The 26590-nt window shown below is 45.9% G+C and overlaps 1 protein-coding gene across 2 annotated transcripts; it reads left to right on the top strand.

The window, feature by feature from the left end:
• The first annotated feature begins 5493 nt into the window (after positions 1 to 5493).
• Positions 5494 to 26385, top strand: Coq2 (coenzyme Q2, polyprenyltransferase). Of its 2 annotated transcripts, XM_052735502.1 has the most exons (7): positions 5587 to 5854; positions 11629 to 11795; positions 16786 to 16907; positions 18520 to 18605; positions 20254 to 20387; positions 22881 to 23069; positions 25598 to 26385. In XM_052735502.1, exons 1-7 carry the CDS (start codon positions 5602 to 5604, stop codon positions 25757 to 25759), a joined length of 1113 nt encoding a protein of 370 aa, XP_052591462.1. In that variant the 5' UTR covers positions 5587 to 5601; the 3' UTR covers positions 25760 to 26385. The 2 variants fall into 2 exon arrangements, with proteins under 2 accessions (XP_052591463.1, XP_052591462.1); XM_052735503.1 differs by lacking the exon at positions 20254 to 20387 and having other exon boundaries at positions 5494 to 5854.
• Positions 26386 to 26590: the final 205 nt, after the last annotated feature.

Genomic DNA, 26590 nt, shown 5'->3' with positions numbered 1-26590 from the left:
TGTCTGGACTCTGCACTCTTGCAAGGAACGCCCCCTGTAGTCTATCTTCTACCTTCTGCAATGCATCCCTAGCCTCTTGAGCTAATACTCTTGGTGAATCCAAGGCCGGATCTCCATTTAAGATATCAAAAAGAGGCTTCAAATCATAGTTGGACATATGCAAACTCCCTCGGACCCAATTTATGTCTCCCAATAATTTTTGGAAATCATTAAGAGTACGAAGATGATCCTTCCTCAGCTCTGCCTTTTGTGGGACAACCTGATTAAAGGTTATATTAGAGCCTAAATAATGAGCGATCCCATTCTTCTGAACCTTTTCTGGGGCAATGCAAAGACCTTTCTTTCTTAATGCTTCATTCAAGCAGGAATAAGCTTCCTCTAATATTCCTTCATCTTTTGCGGCAAGGAGGATATCATCCATGTAATGGACACATCTTACTATGGGAAAACGCTGCCTCATGGGCGCCAGAGCTGCAGCCACATAGATCTGACACATGATGGGACTGTTAGCCATGCCTTGAGGCAAGACCACCCACTCATATCTCTTATCAGGTTCCTCATGATTGATGGAAGGGAGAGTAAAGGCGAATCTGGCACTATCATTTTGAAATAAGGGAATGGAAAAGAAACAATCCTTTATATCCACGGCAATAATATGCCAGGAGGCTGGCAGAGCCGATAGAATCGGCAGCCCGTGCTGCACTGGACCCATGACCTGCATCTGATTATTAATAGCCCTAAGGTCATGTAACAATCGCCACTTTCCAGATTTTTTTTCTAATGACAAATATGTGTATTCCAAGGGGACATATCCAGAGGGTCGTATATGTCCAGCCTCAAGCTGTTCTTTTACTAGCTCTTCTGCCGCTAGCAACTTTTCAGAGGAAAGTGGCCACTGAGGTACCCATACCAGGTCCTCTGTTTTCCAGGAAATGGGAATTCCTTCCTCAGTAGCCCCTATGAAAAACCCAATCCCTGCCTAGGTGGTCTACTCTGTGCCTGAACTGGATCTTTTCTGCCTTGGAGAAACTTCCCCAAACCAAACCTAGGAAGACATCCCATCTTTATCATACTCAATTTGAATCCCATAGATTGCATAAGATCCCTTCCCCAAAGGGACACTGGAAGCTCGAGGACGTAGGATTGCATAACACCCAAATGGCCCCCTTCATCCTGCCACTGTAATTGTCCTGCACTAATATCTGGTGAATTGGTATATCCTAGCCCTTGTAGAGTTTGAGAGAAGACTTGCACTGGCCACCCACGGGGCCAGTCTTTACAGGCAATGATGCTCCGATCTGCACCAGTGTCCAGGAGTTCCGTTATCTTGGTACCATTAATAGTTAATTGCAAGGTGGGTCTTTGATCTAAATCAAGGGACAGAAAAGTTAAATCTGTCCCCGTGGATCCAAAACCTTTATTTCCTCTGTTTCAATCAGCGGCTGGATAGGACTCATGTAAACTGGGTAATAAAACTAGTTGTGCAATCCTATCACCTGGTGAAATGGCAGTAATTCCTTTTGGAGACTCAACCATAATTTTCACGATCCCAGTATAGTCAGGATCAATCACTCCTGGGTGTACTTTAAGACCTCTTATGGTGGTGGAGGATCTTCCTATCAATAAACCCACCGTGCCCGGCTTCAAAGGGCCTTTAAAATCAGACTCCACTAATTGTACTTCCATCTGCGGAGTCAGTAATTTTAAACCACACCGTTTTTTGCTGTTAGCTCAGGTTTTTCTGTGTTGCATTGATTTTCCACAGATCTCAGCTGCGGATACCTTGTTGTGCTGGTTCTGGCATCCACCATTCTTAGCTTAGCAGCTTCTGCTTTTAAAAACCGCTCAGACTGCCTGCTTTGCAGTCTGCTAGGACACTAACCTTCTGTGTCTCAGGTTCTTTCACCACATACATTAAGCTTAGATTCACAATCAACATTTACACCTTTTCACAAACTCACATATAACATGTGCTTAGGCCTAAACTCACACTTAACATTTACACATTTTTACAAACTCACATATAACATATTAACATCTACTTATTTATACTCTTTAATGAAACTATAGAAGTTACCTTCTCCTTGAGGGCAGCTACGTTTGAGATGGTCCATTTTTCCACACTGAAAACATGCCCCAGTGTTCCCTCCTTTCTTGTTACTAAGTTGCATAACTGCAGTGGCAAGGCCTGCGTTAGTTAGAGGTCCCCCTAATTCTCTGCACACTTTTATCCATACTTCTAGACCTTTGTTCTTATAAGGGGTGATCACAGCCTTGCATTCTTTGGTACATTGTTCATAAACTAGCTGCTTTATGAGCGGCATCGCGGCATCTGGGTCCTCAAAGATTCTGCCTGCAGCCTCAACCATGCGGGCCACAAAATCTGAAAAAGGTTCCATAGGTCCCTGAAGGATCTTAGTAAGGTTACCACTCACTTCCCCTTTATTAGGTAGGGACTTCCATGCCCTTGTTGCTAGTTGATTTATCTGGTCATGGTATCTCTGTTGAGTCTGGGCATTGAGAAACACTGGGCAAGCTAGCTGTATTTCAGTTCTAACCTTTCTCCAAACATCCGGGTTACTCTTCTTAATCTCTAATTTCTTTGAAAGGAGCAGCTCGTTAAGAGCCAGAAAAATTGGGTGCGAAGAAATTGCGCCCATGATGCTAGCAGCACTTTTGCTTTCACCTGCTTTCACTTTCTTTAATTTTCCCGTCCGCTTTTGTCGCGGCTCCACTTAATTTTCCTGTCCGCTTTTGTCGTGGCTCCACTTAATTTTCCCGTCTGCTTTTGTCGCGGCTCTATGTTTCCCGCTTTTGTCGCGGATCCCCACCTTACCTGGGGACTTACCAGTGCACTGCCCTGACTGTGAAGAGTTCTGAGCCTTAAAGGTTCCCCGTACGGGCCACCATTTGTCGCGTCCACCTCGACCAGCAAGGAAGACGCAACACCAGGCTCTTCTCCAAGCAGTTTATTCAGGAACCTTGAGACAATCTTCTGACCCCGGGGAAAGCCATCTTCTTCTTTTCCCTCCTCCAATCTCCCTTGGGGAAAGCCAGCCCACGCCCTTTATAGCCACTGGGCAATCAACCCCATAGTGCCACGTGGACAATGCCGATAGGGTCAGACATACGCAAGCAAGCCAGATTAGGTCCAGGTGTGTGGAAGCAAGCCAGATCCTAGCCTTAGCCAAATAAGGAGCACCTGCCATTGGGAAGGCAGAAGCCGGACGCCGGCGCCATCTTTGAGGCACGGCCGTGCACGGCTCTCTACACAACGGTTTTCATCATTTATTTCATCCGTGTGGTTCATAACATCTCCACAAAAAAAATGAATGTCCAGGGATGAAACTTGTCCAGGGCATGTGAGTTTTGTGGCTGAAACAAAAATGGTTACTTTTTTCTTTTAAAAGACATTTATTATATGTATTTATTGTGTGTGTGTGTGTGTGTGTGTGTGTGTGTGTGTGTGTGTGTGTGCTCACGCACACATCCCATGGAAGGCCATGAACATCATGTCACAATGGCAAAGGGTTGGACACCTCGGTGAGGTTAACAGAACAGGAAAGAGCTGTGGTGACTCCTAAGCCCCTGCCTCAGGCTAGTAACTATCGGGTGTTCTTCTGCCTTCTCTAACGTATACACCACCACTGAGCAAGGTGATTGAAATGGGTGTGAGAGTCAAAAAAGCTGATGGGTTCTTACATCATAATAGAATAATTAAGCAAAATAAAAAATAGCATCACCATCTTTTCCCTGTGAAACAGAAAAGAAAGCATTCGCAATGCCTTTTGAATTTTAAGTATTGTGATGGGAACTCCAGGCAATTGGATATAGTGTGCAAGTCTAAAAGAGCCTTGTGTTTGGCATGGTGGGCACCTCTGCTACCTAAGAGGGTGTTTAAGAATAAACAGCGTAGCCAGGTGGTGGTGGCACACACCTTTAATCCCAGCACTCGGGAGGCAGAGCCAGGCAGATCTCTATGAGTATGAGGCCAGCCTGGTCTACATAGTGAGATCCAGGACAGGCACCAAAATGACACAAAGACACCCTGTCTCGGAAAAAAAAAAAAACTAACTAACTAAATAAATAAATAAACAGCATGCAGAGAGGTGGTGGCACGCACCTTTGCTTTAATCCCAGCACTCAGGGTGGCAGAGGCAGGCGGATCTCTGTGAGTTTGAGGCCAGCCAGAGCTGCACAAAGAACTCCTGTCTCCCATTATCTCAAGATGGAGAAGAAAGGAATATAGAGCAATGATTTCCTAATTACAGAACCTCTGTTTTGTGAGATGGAAAAGTCCCACAAATGGACAGTAGTATCAGGACATAATATCATGAATGTAATTAATCAATACAATTAATGAATTAATCAATATCATAAATATAATTATTGAATGAATACTGCGAATGTAATCAATGAATACCACAAATGTAATTAATATCATGAGTGTAATTAATGAATATCATGAGTATAATTAAAAAATAAATAAATAACAACAAAAAAAGAACTCCTATCTTCAAAAACCAAAAAGAATAAACAGCGTGGAGGCAACATTTTGGAAAAGAGTGTCAAAGGCCGCAAACTTGTAGAGAATTCAGAGTTCAACTGGTAAGTTACAGCTGACTGACACTGCATTTTTTAAGTCTTGAGAGAGAGCTAAAGATCAAAGATCAGCAGCGTCTCCCAGACTGCAGTCTGGCCTTCAGTCTTGCAAGCAAGGGAAAGGCCAGCTGCATTTCTCTTCCTGCTTCAGGCCACCAACCGGTTGTTACTCAGGTACCACAGAATCCACTGCACAGGCTTTAAGAAAACGGGCCTAAAGGGACACACTACCATCTCAAAACGCCAAAACCCAGATGAGCAACTTACCCAGAGCCAGTCAGTGAGGGAGTTAAACGGGATAACACACACCAGGTGCCTGGTACATAGCAATACGCAAGGAAGGGCTGGCTACAATTAAGGGTGCCATGACCTTGTTCTTGAGTCAAGCTTTTTGCTTTCTTCTTGGCTGGCCGTCAAACTTAGGTTTTCCCTGGAGTAAAGAACTTCCCTTAATTAAAAAATAAATCTGAATTTATATGATTAAGTTTGGCCTCTTGGTTCCCTTTTAGCTTCAGAAAGTGAACATCCGGATGTGGTTAACATCTTTGGGCTTACACTTTCCTTTTTGTGGTACAACTATTCCATATAAATAAATACTATCCTTTCGAGTTCATTAAGAAACGTGTGGCTGGAGAGACGGCTCAGCGGTGACGAGGACCCAGGTGAGATTCCCACCAACAACATGGCTCAGCATCATCCATAAAAATCCAGTTTCAGGGGATCCGTCGCCCTCTTCTGGCCTCCGTGGGCACTAGGCATGCACGTGATGCACATACCTAGATGCAGGCAACCTGACACATGCGCACAACACACATACACGGTAATGCACATACACGCAGGCAGCCTAAAACACACACACACACACACACACACAAGCCAAGGACCCTCCTACCCGCCCATCTACCAGGAAACGGCCTTTCGACGCCACTGCGCATGCCCGCCCGCCCGCGGCACGTCGCCCTGGGATGACGTCAGGGGGCGGTGTCCAGCCTCGGCGCCATGCTGGGCTTGCGGGGTCGAGGGCTAGCCCCGGGCTTGCGGGCCGTAGCGCCGGCGTGGCTGCGGGGCCCGCGCGGGCTCTGTCTGGCCCTGGCGCGCACGGCCGCGGCGTCGGGCGTGCGGGACTGGCGGGAGCGGGCCCCGGGGGCGCCGCGCGGGCGCGCGCTCAGCCTGTCGGCCGCGGCCGTGGTGAACTCGGCGCCCCGCCCCCTGCAGCCCTACCTGCGCCTCATGCGCCTGGACAAGCCCATCGGTGAGTGAGGCGGGCTGGGCGGCGCGCACTCGAGCTGCCTCGCGACCCGGCCGCGGCTGCACGCCCCGTGGGGCCAGTCCCGTCGGGATTCGGTCAGGACTTGAGCCGGGGACCCGCAGATTGTCCCACGCTCAGAGTCCTGACACCCGGAGGCGGACCGTGACAGCGATAAACGTGTGTTCCGCTGAAGCTATTCAGATGTGATCTAGCGCGCCTTGGCTTTCTCGAAGCCCAGGCTTGGTGATTTGCAGCTTTGCAGAATTTCTGCATTCATTAGTTTTCGATTCTGCCTCCAATCCTATAAGGCCCGAGAGGCACAAAGTATTGAAGAAAGCGAGGCTCCTCATAAGAGGAGGAGGAACTAGTGTTGGTACAGGGCTTTTTCCCTGCATCACGGGTTACGAAGATTTAGTGCATTTGATGCAGCCAGTATCACGCTTCCGGATTGCCTGTCACCGTCAGACTAACAGAATCACCTCTCTATGACCCCGTCTGTTTTTCTCCTTTTCATTGGAGTGCTTATCTGTTACTAACTTACGCACTATTGACGGCTGTGATACAATATAAGCTCCATATGCGCGGAGGCGTTCCTCAGCACAGCCCAGTAGTAGTAAATGAATTTACTCAGCCTTAGTGATGGAAAGCTAGGGAAACTACCAGCCTTCAAAGAATGTTTCTGGTTGTAAGAGACAATTGATGACCTAGGGAAATATGAAAAAACAAAAAAACTAAATGAAAACATGTCGTGTATTAAGAATATGATCCTGACCCTCAACACCAGAAAGGTCTAGAAAACAATGGGAGACAGAGAAGAAGTAGTCAAGGCTGGGTTCGAGCTAATTTAGATGTTGATAGGTACAGTTCCAGTGTATGGAAGTGCATCCAGATGTCTAAATTGTTTACTCCTCCTCTTCCTGTCCAGAACCCCCAAAGTGTCCCTATTGGATTTCGGTGTTTGGTTTTCAGACAGGGTCCCATTATGCACCTGAGGCCAGCCATGAACTCTGTCCTCCTGCTTCCATTTCCCAAGTGCTTGGATTACAGGCGTGCACCGCCATGTCTTGTCTTGTTTTGTTTTGTTTGAGACAAGGACTTGGCTTTGTACTCCAGGCTGGCCTCAAGCTCAATAGCTTGCCTCAGCCTTCCAGGTGACAAAGTATGGGAGGGGCACCACACTCATCGAGGCCTCACTTTTGATATTCTAGATGTGTTTGCTCGCTGTTTGGGATTCAAGCACTGAATTTTAGCAATCAGAGATTAAAGTACAAAAGCCTATAAATGAAAGGTCGGCCTGCCGTTATTAGAGTGTTGTGTAATTCAGGGTTTACACAAGCAGTTTATAATCCTGTTCTTAGATTCTGGGTGACAAAGCTGCAAGATAGACTTACAGGACAGCTCAGCAGCTGCCATTGTTTCTGCTTGCACAGTTAAACATCATTGTTCTAGTGGCTGTGCAGTCTACCATGTAACATGACTCTAAAATGGTTATGAGCCAAGTTGAGAGCCAGACCTTTGAGCCTTTACTCCATTCAGTGAAGGGACTGTGGTTAAATTACTTTGTGTCTCCACACCCTCATTTCTTTATCTGTAAAAGGGAAGTGCTAATGTTGACTTTATAAAGTTATCCTTAACATCCATCTGCGCCATGATAAATAGTTTGAATCGTGCCTGCATGTAAGGGCACTGTTACTGCCTTTTCTAGTATTAGTCACTATTCAGAAGTGGGGTTAGAGAAAATTGTCTTTATAGTTATATGTGTTAAGTATCTTAAGATACTGCCTTGCATGTTCTGATGCTAAACAAGATGATTACTGCATAGAATTCACACAACAAATGGTTTGGGCCCCTACCATGTGTCAGGAGCAGTAATTGACAGTAGAATTTCTGACTTAATATTTATAATTCTCGGCCGGGCGGTGGTGGCGCACGCCTTTAATCCCAGCACTCGGGAGGCAGAGCCAGGCGGATCGCTGTGAGTTCAAGGCCAGCCTGGGCTACCAAGTGAGTTCCAGGAAAGGCGCAAAGCTACACAGAGAAACCCTGTCTCGAAAAACCAAAAAAAAAAAAAAAAAAAAAAAAAAAAAATATTTATAATTCTCTTCTTGTAAGACAGTGAAACAGTTACTGTTTTACTGTATTGGTATTATATTTTGTTACTTTCATAGACCATAGACTTTGTTTTTGAGAAGGGAGTAACAAAGTTCTGTTGTTTTCCAGTCCTAGGGTGGAACTCAAGGCAAGTGCAGTACCACTGGGCTACCACTGGGCTACCACTGGGCTACTCACCGGACAACCTGGATTATTTCAGGTTTCACCAGCGGACACTCTTTCCACCAAATTGGCTGTGCCATTTTCCCTTCTCTACTAGAGAATCATAGGCTTAGTCTGCACAGGCATTTTGTTCTGCCCAGCCCTTTCAGAATTTGACCATTTTATTTCCTCTCCAGAGAGTTTTCCCTTTCTTAATGAACATTTCTGTCTGTGACCTGTTTGGCTTCTCACCACCTCCACACCTTTCTTCACAGAGTAACCGTAAGGGATGAAGGTGTCACAGGGAAGACAGACAGAATGCTCCTGGAATCAGGAGGGCAGAAGAAGTAGAATGTCCGTGTGCGTTGAGATTTAGGTATGAGAAAGAAGAGGTTTTGACTTAAGGTTCAGCCAGACTGCTGGGTTAGAGTTCCATCTTAACCAGTGTGGCTTTGGGTAAATTATGCCCTCTATCTTCCAGTCCCTGTATTAGTTACCTTTCTATTGCTGTGGTAAAACACCATGACCAAGGCAGTTTGTGGAAGAAAGAGTCTATTTGAGCTGACAGTTCCAGAGGGTAGGAGTCCATCATGTGGAGGAGCATGGCAGCAAGCTGCAGCTGGACAGAAGCTGAGAGCTCACATCTGGAACACAAGCAGGGAGCAGAGAGCGCACTGAATGGCGGTGTGGAGTCTTTAAACTCCAGTGACACTTTGTCCTCTGAGGTTGCACCTCCTAACCTCCAACAGCACCGTCCACTGAAGCCACGTGTTAAATGCCAGAGGCTGTAGGGGACATTCTCCTTCAGACCACACGGTTCAAGTTAGTGTAATAAAGAGAATTCGTGCCTTTTTGTTTCTCATGAGACCGAAAAGTGTTTTCTGAAAGCTCCTGACGCCGTGCCTGGAATTCATAAACCATATTCCATGCTGTGACCTGTGCTTCATGTGACAGGCTCAAGAAATACTATATTATTACTTCGGAAGTTACAGATTAGAGAAAGCTGTAGCCGTACTTATGTATGTTATGCATCTTAATGTAGGCTGGTTAGTCCATGCTGCTTGTAGACTGGCAGAGTACTTGTAGCTCACATTAGTTCCAAGTTCTCTCTCATGACCATCGGCCCTAATATTGTCATCTCATTAAAACTCAGTGAGGTAGATGTTCTTTCTCCTTGTTTTCAGATGAAATTGAGACTTAAGCCTTCAGATACATTAGGTCTAGTGTCTGCCCCCTTACAAGTGGTGGTCTCCTGGCGTTTCGGTCTACAAGAGCTGCCTCATCTTTAGGGAGTGCTCCAGGTGCCTATCAGTGAGTGAGCTCATAATCATCATGTGGACTTGTGACCAAGAAGGTCTTGCGACACTGTGCTCTGGGTGTTACGTAGCCTAAGACTGTTTAGTGGTGACTTCATTTCTAGCTACAACAAGCAAATAGTGACAAGTAGTTTCTCTTTTTGGCCTCAGCTACACCTCCGTCCCGTGTGAGCTCTGCCCTTGCATATAGGAGCAGTTGTTTTATGTGCCTCGCTCTGTTCCTTCATCTGTAAGGTGGCATTATGAGTGATACTTTTTTAGGACATGCTGTTGAGGAGTTAGACTGTTGGCTAATACTTTGTGAGCACCCAGTAAATGTTACCTGTTGCTCATGGTTTAGATGAGGTATTCTAAGTGTGGGTCTGCCCAAGGCAACCAGGATTCAGGCTCTGAGCTGGACACTTCTTCGGGATTTTATCTGAGCGTCTCTTACTGCTTTTCTGCTCTATACGCAGCTTAAACATTCTAGGGACTTTAATCCGACCGTTTTCGTGTGAGATAATCCAGAGCCCTGGGTCATGCCAGGCAATCACTAGCACTGAGCTGCACATCCCAGCTCTTGGATGTTAAGACATGGTCTCACGGTGGAGCTTAGGCTGGTCCTGAATGCAGACTGCTCCTGCCTCTGCCTCCTATGTGCTGGGATCGAGGTGTACATCACCTGGCCCTTTGCCTCTCACATCCCTAAATCAGGAAGTAAAACTTCTGTCAAGCCAGTCGTGATCCCAGCACCAAGGATGCTGAAGCAGGAGGATCTCTGAGAATTCAAGGCCAGCCTGGACTATACAGTAAGACCTGTATCAAACAAAACAAGTCTTTACACCCTTTAGACTTTAACAGGTAAGATACACACAGGTTAGTTGACAGACTTCCATTTTAGAAATAGAATATCCAAGGTCATTTGTAAAGCCTCTGACCTGTGTAATATACTTCCATTTAGTTTAAGTTCCTCTAGTTCACTGGTGAAGCATTAGAATCTAGCCCTCTTTGAACATATGGTACAGGACAGAAAGCCCGCACTGCAGGACCCTTCCCGCAAGACCGTCTCACAGACTGTGCTGACCACAGTAAAGGAAGGGTTACTGACTTGAGCAGGTGTGTTCGTAATGGCTGAGCCATCTCTCCAGCCCCTTTGTCCATTTCTTAATTGTACTACTGATCCTTTTCTTTTCTGTTTCTGGGTGCTTTTTATGTGTTAGGGTAAATACTTAGTGTAATTTGAGTTAATAGATTTATTTTCCCTTGATTTGGTGGGTTTTTTTTTGGTTGTTGTTGGTTGGTTGGCTGGCTTTATTTTGCTTTTGTGACAAGGTCTCACTATGTAGCCCTGGTTAGCCTAGGATTTGATATGTAGACCAGGCTGGCCTTCAACTTGATCCTTCTGCCTTTGCCTCTTGAGTACAGAGAGGATAGATATGCACCACCACATGTGGCTTATTTTTCCAGTTTTTTCAGGTTTTCTTAGGGAGAAGTTGCTATTTTGTTTTAGACAGGGTCTTGCTATATAGACTAGTCTTGAGCTCTTGAGATAAGATCTCACTATGTAGCCCCAGCTGGCCTTGAACCTGCTGTGTGGCCAAGTGATTTGCTGCCTCTTGGATTAAGGAAACTCTGGTAATTAATGACATGTGTCACCACACCCCATTTCTTTGAATTCTTGGTCTTCCTGCCCAGCCTCCCTAGTGCTGCGATTCTAAGCATTGGCCTGTCAGGTGTTCTACTTTGATTATACTTTTTGGGGTGTGGTGATTGTGCTGTGTACTTGGGGTTTTTTGGGGAGTGGGTATTGGTTGTTTTTGTCAACTTGACACAAGCTGGAGTCATCTGGGAAGAGGCAACCTCAACTGAGAAAAGTGTCTATCTGATTGCCTGGGACATTTTCTTGATTAATGATGTGGGAGGGCCCAGCCCACTGGGGACAGTGCCACCCTGGTCAGATGGTCATGGTGATAGAAGAAAACAGGCTGAGCATGCCAGTAAGCGTCAGTCCCTGCCCCCAGGTTCCTGCCTTGAGTTCCTGCCCTGACTCCCTTTTGTGGTGACCGTGATGGGGATGGTCACACCAAATAAACTCTTCTTCCCCAGGTTGCATTTGGTCATGGTGTTTGTGGCAGCAGCCGAAGCCAAGACAGTGGTTAAGCAGATGAAGCAGGTGTCTGTCTTAAATGTGTCCCTTCTGTTTTTATGTGTGGTTCTGGTTTTGTCTAGGAACCTGGCTGCTGTACTTGCCATGCACCTGGAGCATCGGTTTGGCTGCTGAACCGGGCTGTTTTCCTGACTGGTACATGCTGTCACTCTTCGGCACTGGAGCTGTTCTGATGCGTGGAGCGGGCTGCACTATTAATGACATGTGGGACCGTGACTTCGATAAAAAGGTAGCTTCACCCTGGGAGGAAGAGAGGCTTCTCCCATTTCTGCAGAGTGCCCTGATGACATCACCCAAGTCCACTGAAATCCACCATGAGTAGTGATCGCTGAGTAGCCGCTGTCGCATGGGGCAGTTCACTTCCCTTCCAGCAGAAGAGTGGCGGCAGGGCAGGAGGTGCCCTGCAGTTCTACAAGTATTTAAAGTGTAAGAGCCAAGGGTAAAGGTAGGATCGACAGCTGACCCTGAACCTTTCCATGTCTGAGGATAGGTCAGCTTTGCTCTGAGGCTGTTCTTCTGTAAGTCGGGTCTTAGTTGAAATGACTGGGGCAGGCACTAGCCTTGGCTCCACCCAAGCCATGCCCTCAGTTTGCTCGTCAGCTCCAGTTACCACAGTCTGCCATGGCCCAAAACTACGAAGTGGAAATACCAGACCTTCAGTGTGTAAGTTTTAAACTATGCACCATCCAAGTGTTATCACAAGAGCTCTTCTACTAAAGTACACTTCTTACAAGTGTCCTGTTTTGTTCTTAGTTACTGCAGTTGGTCTCCTTCTGTGAGACAAAAGTATCCAGAGAACAGGATGGGATGGAAGCGGGCAGAAGCCCTGTGATGAAGCGCCTCCATGCCATGCAGACACAGTTGAGGCCACTTGATTGGCTAGCAAATGCAAACCTGATTCAAATGTTCACATTTCCTGGATCACTTTTCATTCTGCATATGTTATACATGAGGCTTCAGCATTCCTTTTTAAAAGTTCAATGGAAGACTTCTAGAAGATGAAAACCAGTGCTATAAATTAGCATGTGAGAGAAACGGTGCGCTTGTTTATAAATGTGAACATTTGAGAGTAAATATTCGAAAAGGAGTTTGTTCTTAGTTACCTTCAAAACTAATCTAAGACTGTTGAGTTTCGGAAGTATGGAATTTGAAGAAGAAATGAAAAATTCTAACATCTTACTGAGTTGCTTTATCTACCTTAGAAAGCATGTGGAAGTCCCACACTGTAACGACTTCTGTAGTCTGACTTCTGCTCCCAGGAAGGCGAACTAGACATACTTTCCTTTATTCTTCCCACTAAGTACAACGGAAACTCCAGCTGTCACATAGAAAACAACAAAAGAGTCTGGAGAGCAAAAGGTGGCAGGGCCTCAGGAGCCCCAGAAGGCCGTGGGAATTAGTTCTCTGTGTTACTTTTGCCTTACATGTCTCACTCAGTCTCGGGACTGCAGAGGCCAGCAAGCTGGGAACACAAATTGACACAGACCAAAACCAAGTACCCACAAAAGCCTGCTTCTCAGTAGCCAGCAGAGGCCAGGGAGCAAGTATGATCTTCTAATTCCACCTAGAAATAATTAGGCAGCATCCACAATGCCTCCCCTTGGCCAAAGTATAACCAAAAACCCAACTAAAACAAGGATAAAGTGAGGGGCTGGAGAGATGGCTCAGTGGTTAAGAACAGTGGTTGTTCTTCCAGAGGATCTGGGTTCAATTCTCAATGCCCACATGACACTTCACACCATCTGTGACTCCAGTTTCAGAGGATCTGATGCCCTCTCTGGTCCTCTGTAAGCACCAGGCATACATGTGATACATAGACATACACACAAGCAAAACACCATACACATAAAATAATAAAAATAAATGAGATTAGACTCCTAGGACACAGAAAATGTTTGGGTTTCAAGTAAGAAATACAGAAAAGAACCTGAAGAAATAACAGCTGAATGTCCAAAATTTGGCAAAAGGTATAAGTGTACATTGTGTAAGTACATTTTTAGGTAGGTGAGTGCCTGTCAACATGGTAAACAAATAAGTGTACACATTTTCAGGAAGGTGAGTGCTTATCAACATAGCAAACAGATCCACAGTACTATGTATCAGATACTATGTATCACAGTCAGACTCTGAATGAAAGTCTGTAACTCTTGAATGCAATGGAAGAGAAATGCTGAAAATATAATTCATAAAAAAAAATAGTGCTACATCGGACTTCACCAGAATCAATTTAGACACGTTGAGGCCTTTTAAGAGAATTAAAATTATGCTCCGGTGGATATTTTGAAACCACATACCTACCAGGACACCAGTATAAAATATTCTCAGAACCAAACACTGAATAAAAATCTAATTAATACATGAATAGAGCTATCTCAACAAAAAGATGCCAAGAAGATTGCAAGTAACACAAAAATTTTTGTTTTGACACCATTAGCTTTGTTTTAAGTGCAAACTTGGACTGTAATAAGAATCACTACAAACCTATCGAGGTGGCTGAAATGAAAACAGCAGCAGCACTGACTGCTGACAGGAGCAGCTCACACACACACTGCTGGTGGAGAGGGTTCGGGACACAGCCGTCCTCAGTCTGGGGACCTGGCTTGTTTTACTGTAGCACACACCATCATGCAGTTCAGGGGGCACCTGTGCCTTCAGCCCACAGAAATAAAGCTTATGTTCACATGACATTTTGCATATGAACGTTTGTAGTGGCTTTACTTGTAATAGCTGCAAACTGGAACAAGCCAGTTGTTCTTTCTTGTGTGAGGAAACAATGCTGCTGGAAAACTACAGCAGCAACAAAAAAATGATCCATGCCACAATGTGGGTGAATTTCCAGAGGATAGTGTCAAGAGAAAAGATAACCCTGAGAGGACCGCACACATGTGCTTCTCACTGAATGAGGTAATAGGATCCAGGAGTGATGGAGGTGGGAGAGAGAGACTGTTCCCGGGGAAAATGGAGCGCTGTAGTCGAGGGCTTACAGATTTGGTCTGTAGTCCTGTCAGAACTCTGGTTGCATGTGCTTTCCCAGGGTGTCATTAATGGAAGGGATGATAAGGCTATATGGGATTTCCATATAGTTTTTAAAAATAATTTATTTTTATTTCATGTGCATTCATGTTTGGCCTGCATGTATGTCTGCGTGAAGGTGTCAGATCCCCTAAATCTGGAGTTACAGGCAGTTATGAGCTGCCATGTGGGTGCTGGGAATTGAACCTTTGTCTTTTGGAAGAGCAGCCAGTGCTCTTAACTGCTGAGCCGTTTCTCCAGCCCTGTTTCTTAAATGCAGTCATCTCAGAGAAAAAGCTTCATCAAGCAGTATTCAGGCCAGCCAACCTTTTCCATTCTCTCTGAGAGCCTGGGTCGTATACTGGTGCTAACAAAGCACAGGTGTCTCACAGCCATTGCCATGGTGTTTGCTGCCTGAGGAGTCAAAATGTCATCTGTCTTCTAAAGGGTGAGGTCAAAAAGTCTTGGCCTAATTGCAGTCCTTACCTCAGTTTCCTAAAATGTTATCCATCAGTGAGGACATGTTTATGGCCCGGGACTTGCTTCATGCGCTGCATAGTAAGTAGCTTGCTGATGTATGGAATGACAAGTGGGTTGCCGTTGTTGATACTGGGTTAGTAATTGACCATCCGAGTGATTGTATGATAAACAATAGGTTAAAAATGTTGTCTCATGGTTGGGGATTTAGCTGAGTGGTAGAGCGCTTGCCTAGCAAGCGCAAGGCCCTGGGTTCAGTCCTCAGTTCCGGGTGGGGGGGGGGGGACAGGTGAGGCAGTGGGTGCCCTCCTTTGAAACAAGTCTCAGCTTGCTTTGCCAGGTGGTGGGGCACGCCTTTAATTCCAGTACTCGGGAGGCAGAGCCAGGCGGATCTCTGTGAGTTCGAGGCCAGCCTGGTCTACAGAGCGAGATCCAGGACAGGCACCAAAGCTACACAGAGAAACCCTGTCTCGGGGGGGGGGGGGGGGGGGGGGGGGGGGTGGGGGGGTGGGGGGGGGGGGGGAGTGGATGTTGTCTCAGATGTGAGGCTTTTTAATTCCAGATCTAAGGTTCTTGATTTCTGACAGCACTGAAAATTGTGATTATACTCTCCTTATTTGTTTTTGAATTTAGTATAGTCGCATTTCCGGGGGGCGGGGAGAACAGGAGTCATGATTCCTGTGTTTAACAGCGCCGTCCACATTCCCCCAGCAAATTTACCATTTCAGCACAGTCAGGCTGATATCAGAGACCCATTCAGTAGCATGGCAAAGACACGCCCACGTGCAGACTCAGCTCATCTTTCTTCACATCTGATTTAGTGCTTCCCGTTAGTGCTTCCCGTGCTTAGAAGAGGACACTGGCCTTGCCTGCTCTCTGCTGGAGTCCCTCTCCTGAGAACTCCTGTCCTGTCACCTTCCTGTGGAAGGGACCTGTGCATTTGCTGAGCTGAGTGACTGAGCATCGAGATCAGGGGGCACTCTGTGTTTTGGGATGGGATGTGGGACAAGCTCTTAGTTTTAGCTCTTTACAAAGGCGCTTTAAACGTTTAAACCTGCGGGTGTAGTTCCCAACAGTGCCTCAGATGTTGTCTTCGCCCTGTTCATAGCTATGCCTTGGTGCTTGCCTCGGGCCCATCTCTCTCTCTCTCTCTCTCTCTCTCTCTCTCTCTCTCTCTCTCTCTCTCTCTCCCCCTCTTTCTCTCCCTCTCTCCCTCCCTCCATCCCTCATATATATATGTGTGTGTGTGTGTGTGTGTGAGTGTGTGTGTGTATGTGTGTGTATGTTTTTGAAAGGTTTCTCTGTTTAGGTATTTTCTGTATGAGTGCTTTAGTCTGCATGTACACCTACTCACCAGAAGAGGGCACTGGATCCTATTTTATAGGTGGTTATGAGCCACCACCATGTACGTGATTGCTGGAAATTGAACTTGGTCTCTTAACTGCACTTAACTGCTGAGCCGTCTCTCCAGCCCTCACTTTAATTTTAAAATAACGTCTACTTATTTGTATGAGCATGTATGGGGTTAAGTAAACACTGCATGTGAGTTGAGGTCAGAGTTGAACTTGGAGGAGGCTTTTCTCTCCTTCTATCATGTGGCGTCTTGGGCTCTACCTCCAGTCGTCAGGCTTGAACCATCTCACTAGCCTGTGGGCCCATCTGTTAATCAATGCTTAAATGAACAATTGAATTGGTGTATGAGGTTAAGGTGTCTGTTTTCCTGTGTTGAGGTTACGAGAACAGCAAATCGCCCAATCGCCGCTGGAGACATTTCAACCTTCCAGTCCTTCGTCTTCCTTGGGGGACAGCTGACCTTGGCCCTGGGAGTCCTCCTGTGTTTGAACTACTACAGGTGCGTTAGATGTGCTTTCACAGTTCTGTATATAATGTCTCCTGAAATGGAAAATGGAAGTAAAGTAGAGTTCGCTCTCTTTATTACAAATCTGCTTGTTGATTCTTGTGAAGCATCCGTGGGTTAGGAAGAGCAAAGGAGTGAGAAGACCAGCTTGGTTCTGAAGCTCCTTTAGTATTTGCTCTGGGTGCTCCTGGTGGGACACAAGGCCCATCCCCAGGGTCTCAAGTGTCTACACAACCTTAAGTATGTGTATAATTTTACTTTCGCGCCTATAACCACTGAATGCCCGGAAGCAGAAGTGGTTAGACTCAGTTAACACAAAGTGGAACTGTGTCTTTCCCAGAGTCTGCAACTAATATAAATAGCAGAAGAGAAAGCTTTGAGGACCCGTTCTTGGGTCAGTCTAGATAGACACAGCATCAGATGGCTGTTTTTAAAGTACTTCGTGAGGAAGGAGAGCACAGAGCGGGGAGTGCCCACAAAAGTGTTGCTGTAGAGAGCAGGCCTGGTTGCATGCCGGGCCCCTGGTGTGTTAGACCAGCTCTGACAGACCTCAGAACATCTTACGTTTCTGTGGTTGTTTTCTCGCTCGCTTGTTTGTTTGTTTGTTTAGAGACAGGGTCTCACTAAGTAGCCCTGGCTGGCCTGGAACTCACCGAGATCCACCTGCCTCTGCCACCTGACTGCTAGGATTAAAAGGTGTGCGCCACCACGCCTGGCTGTTTTCTCTTTTTTTAAGAAGTAAGGCCTGCTGTGTATGAAAGGGAATCAATCTCTTTGGTCTGATGCACCCTCTGTTAGACACACAGGAGCTAGGAAGATGACTCACTTGGTAAAGTACTTGCCACTTAAGTATGAGACCTAAATTTAATCCTTAGCACCCACTATAAAAGTCAGGCTTTGGGGTGCGCTTGTAACCCCAGCACTGGGGAGGTAGAGGCAGGCAGATCTCTGGGGCTTGCCGGCCAGCCTGCCTCTCCTGGTGGCAAGCCCCGGGGTTCCAGTGAGATACCTTGTCTTAGAAAGTAAGGTACGGCCCTGAAGTTGACTCATCCCTCATGTGTACACCTGTACACACACCACACACACACACACACACACACACACACACACACACACACACACACGTGCTTGCACAATACTTTGGTTTACTTACACACCTTGCGGTTTGCAAACAGTTCATAGTACATGGTGGTTTAAATTGGTGGGACGCTGGAGCCAGATCACTTTAAGGTTTAAAGCTTGCTCCCACAGATGAGCTGACCGACAGTCCTCTCCTTAATCTCTTTGCGCTCCGGTTTTCACCCTGCAAAAGGAACTGTTTCCTAGTGAAGGTCATAGAATAAAAGACAGAATTGAAGCACTGACGGCAGGACCCAGGCGTGAGAGTGCCGTGTGTGTGTGTGTGTGTGTGTGTGTGTGTGTGTGTGTGTGTGTGTGTGAGCTGTTGTCTTGTGACATTTAAAATATTTTCTAATCATCCTCTATAGTAGGCAAAGTCCAACTCTCGGGAAGAACGTCACAAAAGTAGTACTTAAGACAGAATACCTTGCAGTTAGTGTTATCAGTAATTTCTAATGATACTTAATCCTGTTGCTTCTGTCTCCAGTATAGCCATGGGTGCAGCATCCTTACTTCTTGTCGTCACCTACCCACTGATGAAAAGAATCACGTTTTGGCCTCAGTTAGCCTTGGGTAAGACTGAGACAGCAAAGTATTTCCCTTCACACTGTCTGCCATGCTTTTATATCCTGCGTGTGTGTGTGTGTGTGTCTGTGTCTGTGTCTGTGTCTGTGTCTGTGTCTGTGTCTATGAATGTCAGGTCAGTCATCAAGTTTTCCCAAGAATAAATTTTCAGACTTTAAAGGAATTTAATTAGTTATTCTCATTGGTTAGGAAATCTTACCTATTTATTAAGATTATCAGGATTACTATTTTTCTGAAGTGCCTTTTAAAATTCTAGACATGTCATGAAAAGATGGTTGATCAGGGTATCCTAAGGAATTTGGGAGTGAGGTAGCAAGCACTTCTGTCGACAAACAAAGGTTAAAATTAATGGCTTTGACAGCTCCCTCTATGAAACCTTAACAAAAATATATTTGCAGCCTCTCTGTCTCTCCATTAATAAACTGTGAGTGACTAAAAATCATTGTTACGTATAGCCCAGCATCGGCATTACACAGAGCAGACTCTCTGGACAGCATGTGTCCATGAGCGGGAGATCCAGAAGGTGGGTAGATAGACAGGTGGGCAGGTCAGAACTCCTTCCAGACGTTTCTGTCCTATTTTAGGACATTCTAAACTATCCCTGAGCTGATTCTAATTTTGTGGACCATTCTTCCAGTAAATAAAAGAATCCAAAAGGATTTTATGAAGTAGTGAGGACTTGACTTATGAAAAAGTTGTGACGGAATAGTTATCCCCTCATTGGAAGTCTCTCTCTCTGTCTCTCTCAAGTAATGTTCCAAAGGATCTGGAACTCTTTGGGTAAAGGAGTATAGCATCTATCTTCAAGCTAATATATTAAAGCTGGTGTAGTTACTCTAAATGTTTATCGAGTCCTACTTGTGCCTTGTGCAGGAATCGCACCAGGTACTCAGAAGATAAACACAGTCACCATTTTTATGGAGCTAGAGGACAGCAGATAGGCAGGTCATTGAAGTACAGTGTGGCAGACATGGCCATGGTGGGACCCCAGAGAGGCGCTTTCTCAGTGAGGAAGGTGCTCCGAGGGGAGCAGACACAGGAAGAAAAGGAAGAGGTTTCTGCAGAGTGGCGTGAGACTGCCTTTCAGGTCCTGAGAGATTTGTAGGCAGGGTGTCCAGCAGCAGCCTGAGCCTCTAGCCTGGCGCTTAGGAGGTGACGGCCTTGCGGGTAGGATGTAGGCGCTGTTGGCACGTGGATGTTCAGAGGCTGCGCTTGCGCAGTAAGCAAGTGCTCTGCCTGTGCTCTTGTTTCCGTGGTTAGCGGGGAGGTAGAGTGAGGCTGGAAGAACACAGGTTTTGAGGCTGGAAGGTCTGTGTTCAGACCCCAGCACACACGGTTTGTTGGCTCTGCCTGGCACAGACTTGGTAGTTACCTTGTTAAAAGATGTTATTCTTTTCAATAGCTGTGTTCTTTTAATTGGAAGTTCAGCTTTCTGTGCCTGCTTTGTGTTTTTGTAAGATGGAGCAAGTAAGTACCAAGCACAAGAGGTTGAGAAGATTCTGTGAAGGACCTAGAGGAGCAGGGGAGCAGGGCCTGACGGTTGCAGTGAGCCTTTGACATGTTCTCCCCCCGCCATGCTCCTGTGGACTGTTGACGTGCATTCTACTCCCTCTTCCTGTCTCCTCACCGACTGCAGGGTTGACTTTTAACTGGGGTGCATTACTTGGATGGTCTGCTGTCAAGGGCTCCTGTGACCCAGCTGTGTGCCTGCCTCTTTACTTCTCTGGAGTTATGTGGACGCTGATATACGATACTATCTATGCCCATCAGGTAAAGAAGTGGTCCATTTTCCTTAACTTTGGTTCCGCTGCTCTTGTTTTCTAAGAACTGTTTTTGTTTCTTTGTTTGGTTTGGTTTTGGTTTTTTGAGACAGCATTTCAGTTCAGGCTAACCTCGAACTTGTTTAGCCAAGGATGTCCTTGCACTCCTGATTCTCTTGCCTCTGCTCCCCAAGATGGGATTACAGATCTGCACAGTGACTTTAAAGAGAGAAAAAGGAAAGTCATCATTCTCTTAAAAGAAAATCATCCCCAGTTCCCCTTATCCAACATATTTCTGTTCATTTTTACATTTGCTTACTCAGCAATTTAACTGGCTTATTGCGTTTTATTCACAAGCATTTAAATAGTATTTGCTATGTTCCAGGCACCATCTGAAATATTTTACAGACACTAAGTTAATCCCCTACCAGCCTGCACAGAAGGGATCTTGTTTGTCTCCATTTTATAGATAAGTCACTACCCCGCAATCTCATGGGCCGTGGGGCAGAGCTGAGATTCAAGCCCAGACGGTCTCCGTGTCCTGTGCTTTCTGTCACTCTGCGCCTCTGTCGATGTCTCTAATCACCATATTAGGCAGACTTTTAGTTGTGGAGCTAATAAGCATTTCCTTTTTTTAGTCTAGTTTTTATCATTTTTGAGACAGGGTCTCATGTGTCGTGGGAGGCCAGCTCCCACTTTTCTCTTGAGGTACTCTTGAGGAGAGAGGGATAAGAAATATTTAGATAGAAAGATAGTGTGGAGAAGACAGACAGAAACACAGGATAGCTTTGGGAGGACCTGGATCAATAGCTACCAGCCCCCTCTGTCTCTTCAAAAGGGCTTTTTATAGGAATGCCAAGGGGTGGAACAAAAGACCTCCCCCAGCACAACCAAGTGCAGACCATCCCAAACACCTGGTAACCACGTGCAAAGTCAAACCATCCTCTAATGCAGCCCTGCTGGGTAAAGCCAGCTCAGATGTCACTGGGAAACCTCTGTGGACCCCACAGTGTCACAGAAGGCTGTCCTTAAACTCCCGAGCCTTTCCACCACAGCCTCAAATGCTGGGTCCCAGGCACAAGCTGTCATATCTGGCCATCCCCCTGTTTTTATCCATTCTTTGTCACTGTCACTTGAGTACACCTGATAGTCCCTGACTTAGAATGGCACCACAGTTTTAAATATCATGTCTGTTTTGGTAAACGAAAGCTGTTACTGAGTTTTGACAGTTATAAATAATATTCTCACCATTAACACTTCATACATGTGAGTGTAGGAGTAATTTCAAGAAGAGTGTCTGGGGGGTCTGGAGAGAGGACTCCACGGTCGAGAACACTTGATGCTCTTGGAGAGGACCAGGGTTTGGTCCCCAGCACCCTCCTGCTGGTTCAGAACTGCCTGTAACTCTAGCTCCTGGGGGTCTGATACCCTCTTCTGGTCTCCATGGCACCCACACACGGAAGATGCATGGACACAAACATGCACGCATAAATTAAATAAATGTTTTGAAGGAGTGTTTACTCAGAGGTGCTAACGTCCTTACAGCTCTCTTAGTATTCCCTTGTGTAGTTCGGGATGCCTCTCGTTGTCTTTCTTGATCCATGACCTTATGTTTATACCTTTGCCAGCCTCACTGAAGTACAGTTGATAAACATTGTTTATAGTCGGTGTGTAGGAAGTGATGCTTTATCATATGTACACATTACGAAATGATGAATACATTCCCCACCACAATTAGTTACTATTTGTGTGTCTAGTCAGGATATATTTATGAACATTTTATTTACTTATTCTATGTGGATGTGCATGTGGTAGTTACAGGAGACAGTTATAGGGAGAGCTGCAGACTCATCAGTACCCAGCTCTGCACGAAAGGAGTCAGTTGGGCAGAGAGGAAAGTGGGTGGGTGTGGCTATGCAGTGAGCAGCATCTCATGCATCTGTGACAGCAGCCAGACTGAAACCGAGAACTGAGAACTCTGGAGGAATGGAGCTCAGTAAATAGACTTGAAACCAGGTGTGGTGGCACACGCCTTTAAGTACCAGCACGCAACTGGTAGAGGCAGAGGGATTCCTGTGAGTTTGAGGTCAGCCTGGTCTACACAGCAAGTTCTGGGACAGCCAGGGCTACCTGGAGAGACTCTGTCTCAAAAATAAGATAAATTACATTAAAATATAACAGTGATCTTTAGTCCTAATGTAGAAGTCCAATTCCAGGTCATTATGGGGTCATAGGAAGTAGAGAGGCACGTGGAGCCCCTGCTGATTGTACAGTACGTGGAACTGGTTGTCCTGGGCATCCTCCGCGGATCTGTTCTGAGTCTCGTTTTTATAGGTTGTGGTGTAGCTACGTGTTCTTTAAAATGTGCTCTTCGGTTAGAGAGCAGAGTTAGTTCTATGCCCGTGTAAATATACTAAAAAAGACCAAGTTGAATACTTAAGAAATGTGATTTCCATACTACTGAGTTAAATATCAAAACGCACTTTCCTCTTCCTGGCATTAGGACAAAAAAGACGACGCTCTGATTGGCCTGAAGTCCACGGCACTGCTGTTCAGGGAGAACACCAGGATGTGGCTCAGTGGCTTTGGGGTCGCCATGCTGGGAGCACTGAGCCTGGCCGGAGCCAACTGTGGTCAGACGCTGCCCTACTATGCTGCCGTGGCTGCCGTGGGAGCCCACCTGGCTCGTCAGGTTTGACCTTTTCCTTATTCTCCCCAGTTTTCCTTACTGTAAGTTAGGGACGTTATTTAAGGAAAATTACCGCTGATCACTAGGCAAGGACCTCTCTGGCTTGTTTGCTTTGAACCGCCCCTGCCTCCTCATCAACTTGCTATACCCAAAGTTAGCATTTCTAGATTGACGGCATGGGCCTTTAATCCCAGCACTCAGGAGGCAAAGGCAGGTGCCGCTCTGTGCGTTCAAGGCTAGCCTAGTCTACATAGTGAGTTCCAGGACAGCCAGGACTGTCTCAAAACAAACAACAGCCAAAACAAACCAACAGAATAAAATTAACCTTGTTAATTTAGAGAAAATAACATAAATCTAATTGGGGATTTTTTTTCTCTGCTTTGATTCTCCTGAAATTATTTCCGATGTGTCTGAGAAATTTTCAGCTGTAGCTGAATCTTGTGGGTTGAGTTGAGTTCTCCAAAAGCAAACTAATAAGCCTTAAAATGACAGCAATAATAATAAAATAGGGCCAGACGTGTCACTCATCCGGTGAAGGTGCTTCCAAGTCTAATGGCCTTAGTTTGATCCCCAGGCCCCGCATGGTAGAAGGAGAGAACCAACTTTCTTGAATTGTCCTCTGACCCCTACATGCACACTGTGATGCACACATGTGCAAGCACACTCACAGGCGTGTACACACACACACACACACACACACACACACACACACACACACACGAAATTGTAAAGGGTAACAATCATGAGTTCCATTGGTATAGAGACCATTGCCAGTCAGATAAAACTTGGGTTCTGCAGCCTGGAATCCCAGCTTCTCAGGAAGCTGAGCCAGGAGGATCCATGAGTTCAAGCTCAGCCTAAGCCACTGAGTGGAACCTGATCTCCAAATGGAAACAGAAATGCAGGTCAGTGTTGGAGAGCTTGCCTAGTGTGGCCAGGCCCTGGCTTCAAGTCCCAGCTCCAGAGAACAAAGCCTAAGGAAAGGCTCACGTGACCGAGGCTGCCTAGAAAACAGCTGTGACCGTGGTGACCACCAGCATCTCCCCGCCCCTCCACTGCACAGGCTTGCATGGAAACCTGCGTGAGGAACTTGTAAAACCATCAGCCAGGTTTAACCGAATCAGTGGCTGAAGAAAAGCGGGCTTTCTCTCTGACAGTGTTGTGTAGTTTTCTTTGGCTAGAATAGAAAGGTATTCATGACCGTGCATTTAGATGGTGTTTATACACGTCATTGGGAACTATGTTTCATGTAGGCAGTGGCATGCACACAGAACTAGTCTGACGTAGACTACTCCATGGTCCTCACTATACGTGCTAGGAGTCATGGTTCCTTTTCAGAAAGTCTCAGAACCCCTGAGAACTGAGAACTTGACTCTACAAGGCCCACAATCATCAATAAATTGTCAGGTCTAAATAGAAGTATACATTAAAGTATTAGATGGTAAAGGGGGGAGAAATATACAAGTATCTTTAAGTATTGTAAGAAGTATATAGGCGACTTCATATTTTAAATTGCATCTATAGTCCTCAGCACACTCCCCTTCCTTCCTTCTTTCCTTCCTTCCTCCCTCCCTCCCTCCCTTCCTCCCTCCCTCCCTCCCTCCCTCCCTTAAGATAGAGTCTCCCTATGCAGCCCTGACTGTCCTGAAACTTGCTATGTAAAGGAAGTCCTGATTTTGAGTCTGCTGACATCCCAATAGAAAGAGACTGTTTAGGCCAGCCAGGCATGTGGCACCCAATGCCTGTAATCCTAGCTCTAGGGATGCAAGAGGATCCGGAATTCAAGGCCAGCCTCAGCTACCCATTGAGGCTCTGTCCAGAAAGGAAGGGGAAAGGAGGAAAGTTGAAGGAGGCTTTTTGGTATATCCACAGGGCTGGTGTGGAAAGAGAACATGTGTGATCTAGGTAGCTGGCCTTAGATCTGGGTCTCTGGATCGCCTGTGAGCACAGGAGGGACTTAGAAACATATGGGTAGAACATCTTTGGTTGTCTTAGTAACCTAGGAGCATCTCCCTCAGTGAGTGAGTGAGAGCCGGGGATATGCAGAGTATTTCATCACCCTGCATAGTGGAGTTGGTCTGCTCAAATCAAACTTCTCATTTGAGAAACTGCTGTGGAGAATAAAGGTGGGACCCGAGGGCGGAGCTTCAAGGCCAACAAGTTCATGTGTTCAAGGCAGATGGAGGGTCCCTTCCTGAGTGCTTAGGCCCAGAAGGCTTGGATTGTAGATTTTTAAGTTTGCAAGACATGTACGTAATATATGTCTTGGGACGGGACCCAAATTGAAACTTGAAATTTACATGTGTGTCATGTCTGTCCTAGTCACAGAGCCAGAGGGGCTTGTTTACAATGATTTCAGAGCACCTGCATCCTGACCCTTCCTCACAGGAAGCCACGTGTGCCGTTTCCAGCTGCTGTGAACGCTTTGGACACGGGAGTGTTTCCTGTTTGTTTGTTTGTTTGTTCCTATACCTTACGTTTTCTCTCTGAATGGATTGCTGTGCTGCCTACACCATGCTTTTCTCTTTCAGATCTACACTGTAGATATCCACAGACCCGAGGACTGCTGGGACAAATTTGCCTCCAACCGCACAACAGGAATACTCTTGTTTATAGGGATCGTCCTTGGGAATTTGTGGAAAGAAAAGACCGAAGAAACAAAAAAACCTGAAGATGTTAGAGTAGAAAACTAACAGATCAGCTAAACCTGGTGGTGCATTCAGGAAGCAGAGGCAGGAGAATCTTGAGGTCAAGGCCGTTGAGTGAGATAGTGGGACCCTGTCTCGAAGAAGCAAAATGTCGGCTTGGGTTGTAGCTCGGAGATAGAGGGCATGCTGAGCCATTGTGCAGCATGCCCAAGGCTCTGGGTTCCGTCCTAGCAAATAGTCATTTAGAAAACACTCAGGGCTCGAGACCACAGTGTTGGATTTGTATGAGCAATCTGTTAAGGAAGCATGTGAGCAGAGTGTTTGCTGGATTTTAATGCAGCTGTTAGCTAGGGAATGCCTCCTGTCATAGCAGCCAGGGACTCCTGGGGTTAGGGAGACCCCAGCTTAAACTGGGGCAGCCTTCTGTCCTGGTCGTTCTCATCTGAAGTTCCAGGAACTTTAGGAAAAATGTGATGTGTAATTCATCAAAATTAATGGCTTTTATGAAAATGACCATATGCTTTATTTCTTTCTAAGAATCTCTTGTGATAAGTTGGGGCATATTATTTTTTATTGTGATCTTTACTCATTGCCAAAGCTGTAATTCGAGAAGCCATCTGGTTCTGGATGTTTTAGAAGAATGTAAGCAAATAAAATTATTACCTATTATATCCATGTGTGTGAGTCTCATTACAGCCCTGACATAGGAATTTTGATGTGTGTTTATTTCTTCCTTATTTGGACCGTCAGTTTATAAGATGGTAACACATTACATATGTGTTATGTGAACTTGTTTGTTGCTGTTGCCCTTTTATCATGTTTCTGTCGAAGTAGCCAGAAAACCTAAGTAAGGTCAAGTCGTTTCCCAGCCCACCC

The sequence above is a fragment of the Peromyscus californicus genome, unplaced genomic scaffold (assembly GCF_007827085.1).
Source record: "Peromyscus californicus insignis strain IS unplaced genomic scaffold, ASM782708v3 Scaffold_13__1_contigs__length_99412109, whole genome shotgun sequence".
NCBI classification, from domain to species: Eukaryota; Metazoa; Chordata; class Mammalia; order Rodentia; family Cricetidae; genus Peromyscus; species Peromyscus californicus.
Note: the sequence above shows the minus strand (reverse complement) of the source record. Positions and strands in the feature narration are given on the sequence as shown.

What these genes read in the sequence shown, in the direction of transcription:
- Coq2 (XM_052735502.1), top strand. Translation starts at nt 5,602, where the DNA reads ATGCTGGGCTTGCGGGGTCGAGGGCTAGCCCCGGGCTTGCGGGCCGTA. An exon ending in ACCGTGACTTCGATAAAAAG is followed by an intron (nt 11,796 to 16,785) that starts GTAGCTTCACCC and finishes TCCTGTGTTGAG; the next exon opens with GTTACGAGAACAGCAAATCG. An exon ending in TTGGCCTCAGTTAGCCTTGG is followed by an intron (nt 18,606 to 20,253) that starts GTAAGACTGAGA and finishes CACCGACTGCAG; the next exon opens with GGTTGACTTTTAACTGGGGT.